The sequence below is a fragment of the Dermacentor andersoni genome, chromosome 3 (genome assembly GCF_023375885.2).
Source record: "Dermacentor andersoni chromosome 3, qqDerAnde1_hic_scaffold, whole genome shotgun sequence".
NCBI lineage: Eukaryota > Metazoa > Arthropoda > Arachnida > Ixodida > Ixodidae > Dermacentor > Dermacentor andersoni.
The window spans coordinates 106238732-106245253 of NC_092816.1; the positions used below are offsets into that span (position 1 = coordinate 106238732).

Here is a 6522-nt window from a genome sequence, read left to right on the forward strand (position 1 = left end):
AGACGGTACAGTGGCCCGTATAGCAGACGATACCCGACGGCGGCGGCAGTGTTTTTCGTCTGCTACAGTGGCGAGTCGTGCAACTTCGGAGATTTCAAAAGACCGGCGGCAGCGTTGTTTTGCTGCGGTTACAGCAGCACTGGCCCTTGTAACGGACGATTTTCGACGGTCGCCGCAGAATTTATCACTTGCTACAAAGTAAAACGGAGCAAACCGAGCAGGTTTCGGAGGATCTCCATACAATCTACGCTCTGCAAGCTGCGTTCTCCTCCGTCTGCTATATTCAATCTCAGCAGCAGTGCTTATAGCGGACGGTGTCTGTCGTCTGCTACAGCGCGACAGCACAGCAGTGCGCGCTGGATTACAGCTCCTGTGTGCAGCTGTGCTCGAGGGGGGCGCCTCGTCATCGTCGACGCCGCCTGTTTGCATCGCGTGCGCTGCTTGAGTTTCGCCAGTTTCCACACCAGTGGTCGCGGCAAAGAGGCGAGCAGCCGCTGCAGGAGAGGCAGGTGCCGTGAAAGGCCGCGTTTGTTTGCCTCTCTCTCTCGCCCTTTCTCGCGGACACTCGAGACCGCTGTTGCGTGCGTGTTGGTGGTGCCCGCGCAAAACCTCCACGACGTCTGCAACCCTCCCGCCGTCAAAGGACCTATATACTTGCTGAAGTGGGACCCTGTGGAGATGCGCTACCATCCGGGAGTGTTCCGGGGGAGTACCGATTACTAATACCACATATCGCGTTACAATCACGCAACGCGGCCAGCTGTGCTCTGCACGCGAGGTGTGTGTGCGTGTGTGTACGTTGAGCGGGTTGCCTCATCGCTACCTGTACGACTCGTTTCACACGCATGGCGCTGAACCGGCTGAAGGCTGGTCGCGGTCTTCAGCCGGTTCCCGAGGAATCTGCGGCCAACGGTACGACGGCTGACGCCCACCCGGATGCTGCCGCCGTTCCGGTGAATCCATTGGAGCAGTGTGTCAAAAGTAAGTGCCTAATCTCTTCCCTGTTTACATCGAATATTATCCAATGATGGCCTATTTCACTTTCCTCCTTGTCATTTCGGAGTAGCACTAAATGATTACGTGAAAAAGACCTTCAATGTTGTCGCCGCGTCTGGTAATTGCGCGTAGGCCAACCTGACGTGAAGCTACAGTGCTATGCATATGTGGTGCGTGTATAGAGAGCGCCTATGGCATCTACCGTTACGCACTTAGCTACTCCGCAATCTGCGGGCAGAAAAAGAAGGAAAGAAAGTATGCGACAGAAATAATTGACGGCAAGCTGGCCGGGAAGTCACTCAACGTAGAGTTTAACAACAGCTGGCGAGTTTTTTGCAGCCTTATAAGCGATGCGAGCATTTCAAATCCTATTGAACGGTATATGGCGATCATAAGCTGCAGAGCGGTCCGCAGACGCCGCACCTACACTTCTCAGATTGTTTCGTTTGTTCAACGCGATTAGTCACACGCATGGCGGCAGCCTTTCCCGAAGATGTTTTTTGTCTTTATTCATTGCGCCGCCAATAATGCCGAGTCGTGCTCCTCCACAATACAGCGGGGGCTTTCTTAGGCGTCTTGATAGAAAGAAACAGCAGCAACTGAAGAATAACAATAGTTCCCATTGCTTCGTGTTTCATTGTTTGGGGAGAAAAAGAAAGATATGATATTGCGAGGATGCAGGCGCAGAAGGATAATCCGCAAATAAAAAAATACTATGACGAACTCTGGTTCTGCGATCGTTTTGCTATCACAGGTACGACTCGCGCGGATTTGATGTGACTTCAAGCGTTCTTGCGGCGTTATGTTTTACGCTTTATTGTTCTAAATTTCCGAGTATTCATATTTTTCTTTCTAAACGCTACAAGGCAGTAAGTTTCCGCGCTCATGTTCACTTATTGCGAATTGTTACATTTATAAAGCAATCTCTTGCCGATTATGATCAGTTCGCAAATCCACAAAGCAATTTCGAAGTCAGAAAGCCGAATTTCAGGCCAATACACGTATAGACTAATAAACATTCATAGATTAATTTTTTTATCACGTAACTTGAACCAAAATGTAAAAATATGGAAATGCTACGTAGCTGGACACAACCAGGGTAATGTTGTTTGCCGCCGCTTGGAGATACTCAGATTATCTTCTGCGTTACGTATGATTACATAATTAGTCCTAATAAATCAGCTTGTCAAATATTATTTCTAATTATATTAAGTGTGTCAATGAGAAAATTGTAGAGCAACAGGAAGAACTCCCGATACAGCTTTCTGTTGCTTAATACATGCTACATAAGAATCTTGGAGGACGCTTAAGCTTCGCCTTTAAGAGTGCAACACGACGGCATTCGAAGATCCCCGACTGCCTCTCACGTTTCCCGGCAACTGCAGCTTATGTAACCGTAATGCGTACCGGAAAACGCTGGCGGCGAACGCTACATGCACGAAGGTGAGCTCTGGTAGAAACGCGGCCTCTTGCGTGGGCCGATACCGGAGGTAGCCCCACAAGCCGCGCCAGAAAAATTGCATGACTTTCAGGTTTCTGTTATTGTTTCGCACCTTTAATATTTAAGTCTCAGAAGGTTTAGAATAATAGGCATGCGCTGACAGCGTTTTGTTTCATTTCATTTCTTTGTGAGCTGTAATTCTTAAAATTCAGAGGAATAACTTTGTCAAGAATGTAGGACAAGGTATGAGCAACCGTAGGGATAAAATGGTGTCGCATTATAACCTGCATATACCGCATGCCACATAGCAAGGCGTCGCATATACATGCACCTAAACACATGTGAAAATTTTCGCTCACGAACAACTCTGCCGACGCCGATACCGGATTTTCTGGGACAAAGGCCCTTAAAGGGCAACTCCGGCATTTTTTAACCATATTAGGATATTGTCATTTTCAAATGGTATTGACGGTCCTGTCACCTGCAGGGTACTTCAATTTGCTTAGAACTTCATCAATAATTTTAAATAACCAATAATTTTAAATAACCAATTATAATATTTGAGAATTCGGTTGGTTAAGACCAGTTATGTAATTAGGCGCAATGCAAAAAACAATCTTAGGATCTCCAAGCGACGGCAAGCAACGTTACCTTGGTTCTGTCCACGTACGCGGCCTTTGCATATTTTTTAAAGTTTGGCTCAAGTTACGAGGGACACCCTGAATACTTGACGGCACAAATTACAGTTTGCGAATAGTAGCTAGTAAGTTCGCAAGACGTATCTATACTTATAAAGAATTTTCAAGATGACACCAGTTTCGAGATATTCATTCTCAAATGCGTGACGGAATAATAATAATACTAATAATACTTTATTCCACAAAGTCACAAAAAAGCGGCGTACATAACAGGCCTGCCAAAGCCACACAGGGCTTGAGCGGCAGTGCCTGGCAGGCAGCGGAACAAGCAATTATTCAATTGACATGTACTTTTCACATTTAAAGTAGTATATGAAAAAAAAGCAAAAAAACTAATGATTCCCTGAGGCGACTAGTCAATTTGCCTGAGTGCCTTTTTTAACTTGTATTTTGTTTGAGCGCGCAAGGCGGTTTGAGACAATTTGTTAAAATATACAGGAACATAGTAGACTCGTATTCTCCTGCCATATCTTGTACAACGCCTGGGTACGAGGTAAAGATTCTTAGGCCGCAAACAACGTGAGGGAACGTACTTCACCCTGAAATTACTTTCCCAGAAGTGTTTTAGCACAACAGTTTCCAGCAGTAGTTTATTAAAGTCTGGCATAAATGAGGTTTTGAAAACGTCACTTTTCTCATGAAGATTTAAATCATAACTGATGTTCTTTAGTATAGAACGGAGAATAGAGTTGACCCTAGTTTGCCAACGAATTGCGCAATGACCATAAACAGTTATGCCGTACCTTAATACACTATAACACAACGCATGTACCACAACTTTTCGAACAGAGAGGGGCATATAATATCTCAAACTGTAAAGCACACAAGATACCGCACGAAGTCGTTTGCATACATAATCTAAGTGGGTGTTCCAGGAAAGAACACTGTCAAAGTACACACCGAGGTATTTTACAGAAGTCACATAATCTAAAGGTTTACACAGACATGGAGAACACATTGAATTGTGTAGTACGAATGGGTAATCAGTGTCTATTTTTTTCAGAGGATTGTGAAAACAAATAAGTTTTGTCTTTGACGTAATAATATTGATTAGGTTAGCGCAAAACCAGTCCATAGCCTTAGTAGCCATTGCTTGTAAGGAAGTAATAGCATGCCTAAAGTTTGTTGATTGAGCTATAATGACAGTATCATCTGCATACTGATACAATCCTACAGGTACCGTATCAGCAAGGTCATTCACATAAATATTATATAACAGTGGACTGAGTATAGACCCCTGGGGGACACCAGATTTTATTACAAGGAAATCACTTTTAGCCAGCCCTAGTGAAACCGGCTGGCGCCTGTGATGCAGATAGTTTTCCAGAAGCGTCAGGAATGTGCCACGAAATCCTAACATTGAAAGCTTGGTTAATAGAATACCATGACTCACGCTATCGAAAGCTTCGCTGACGTCAAGGAGGATGGCACATACGATCTGATTACGTTCGAAAGACAAGTTCAGCACGTCAGAGAGATCTTCAAGAAGCGATTGGGTACCTTTTCCAGGGATGAAACCATACTGGGAAGAGGATAAAATCCCGTGTTTATCCAAGAAACTTGTCATTATTAGTAATAAATGTTTTTCCAATACTTGGGATAAGCAGGGCAACACAGAAATTGGGCGATAGTTTTCTGTTCTATTATGTGCTCCTCCCTTATAAAGTAGAATTAATACAGCAGTTTTCATATTTAATGGGACTGTACCACTGGAAATGATATTGTTAAAAAGCGACAGCAACACATCCTTGATGACACCAAAGATGGCACGCAGGTCACTTACGTGAATTCCATCTATACCTGGTGATTTATTACACTTTAGGCTAAAGATAAGTGACCTAAGTTCGTCTTCGGCCAGTAAAGGCAAGTGAGCGGACTCCAATGTACTATTATGCAAAGTACACGACGGTGGAAGCGGTGATGCATTACCCGACACTCGAGAGAATGAAGTATTAAAATCATTAGCAAGACTACGGTCATTAGTTCCAAAAGAAGCGAAATCACATTCGCGATTTCGGTGCTTATTAGCACCTCTAAGGTTATTTATTAGGGACCATGTTTTTCTGGTGTCTGTCCGAGCGGATTTAAATTCATTCCGTAAATGCATTCGCTTGGCGCGACGAATCATCGCATTTGCCCTATTTCTGGCTTCTTTGAATTTTGACCGCATCGCTTCAGAGGCGGGGTAACGCTTAGTTTGCGCCCAGAGAAGGTCCTTTTCTTTTAATGCAGCCAGAATTTCAGAAGTCATCCATTTATTTTCCTTGTTACGCTGTTTGACGAGTACGATGCGTGTGGCCGCCTTCTTAAGCCGGTGTAATACGTCAACGAGCCTGTCGTAGATATCGGCTGGTGCAACACTTTTTAAAAACGCGTCCCAGTCATAGTTTGATACTAGAGTGTAGAAGGTTTTTGAATCACAGATGGAAACTTCTTCCTTAATGGAGGCCACCGAGGAGACAGATAAGCTAGATTGCCGAGTCAACGAGCAACAAACAAAGTAATGATCGGAAAGTTTTGTTTCCACAACCGCAGATTGCAAGATCAAAACTAGAGCACGAATGTTTATGTGGTCAATGCAGGAAGCGGTAAGCCGGCCAGATAGGTATTCTTCACGCGTTGCTTTTTGAACAGTAATCTGCAGTCCCCATTTCGACAACGTATCAAGGTAATCTGCGACCAAGCCAACTGCAGGGCGTAATATATCGATATTGACGTCGCCTATCAGGCAAACGTAATCTTCGTGTGACTGAGTCGAGAGTGCTTGATCGAGTTCGGCTAAGAACAATCGACCGTTGAAACAAGGAGGCCGATAAATAGCGAACAGAACCAATGACAAAGTAGGCGTATTTAGTCGGAGGGCAATAACTTCAGCGTGGTGAAAGCTAAAACTTAGCTTTGTTACGATCAAGGTATCTCTAACAAATACTGCAACTCCCCCACCCCGTTGTATTTGGCGCGTGTAGGAATACAACCTGTAACCAGGTAACGTGTAATGCTTCAGGCTGTCTGCTGTGACACTCATTTCTGTTATTACAAAGATATCATAGTCGGAACGAGTAGATGCGGTGACTGCACAAAATTCGTCCCAGTGTTTTCGAACGCTGCGAATGTTAACATGTGAGGCACGAAAAGCATCACCTTTGCAAGTATTGAAAAACTTCGAAACTTCTACACAATTATTGCAAGTCAGAGAGCCAGTGTCTGCCATCTTAGCTTATCTTGTCCAGGTCCGACTCCTTCTCTACACGGATGAGGGATGCGCCCTCACATTTCTTGGCGAAAATCTTGCCATTCCTTGTCCAAATGAACTTGAAGCCCTTTTCCCTCCCTTTCAGACGAGCCAGGCGGAACAGATCCCTGTTGTGGCGCGTCAAATTTTCATTG

At 44.6% G+C, this 6522-nt stretch overlaps 1 protein-coding gene across 3 annotated transcripts in view; it reads left to right on the forward strand.

Moving 5' to 3' along the window:
• The first annotated feature begins 478 nt into the window (after positions 1–478).
• LOC126540448 (uncharacterized) overlaps positions 479–6522 on the forward strand; it is a 53619-nt gene continuing 47575 nt past the window's right edge. For all 3 annotated transcript variants that reach the window (XR_008614183.1, XM_055075225.1, XM_055075228.2), the window contains exon 1: positions 479–981. Coding sequence is in view for 2 of the 3 variants with exons in the window: in XM_055075225.1 (XP_054931200.1) it covers positions 846–981 (136 nt within the window). In the remaining variant the exon portion in view is untranslated. The remainder of the gene's footprint in view (positions 982–6522) is intronic.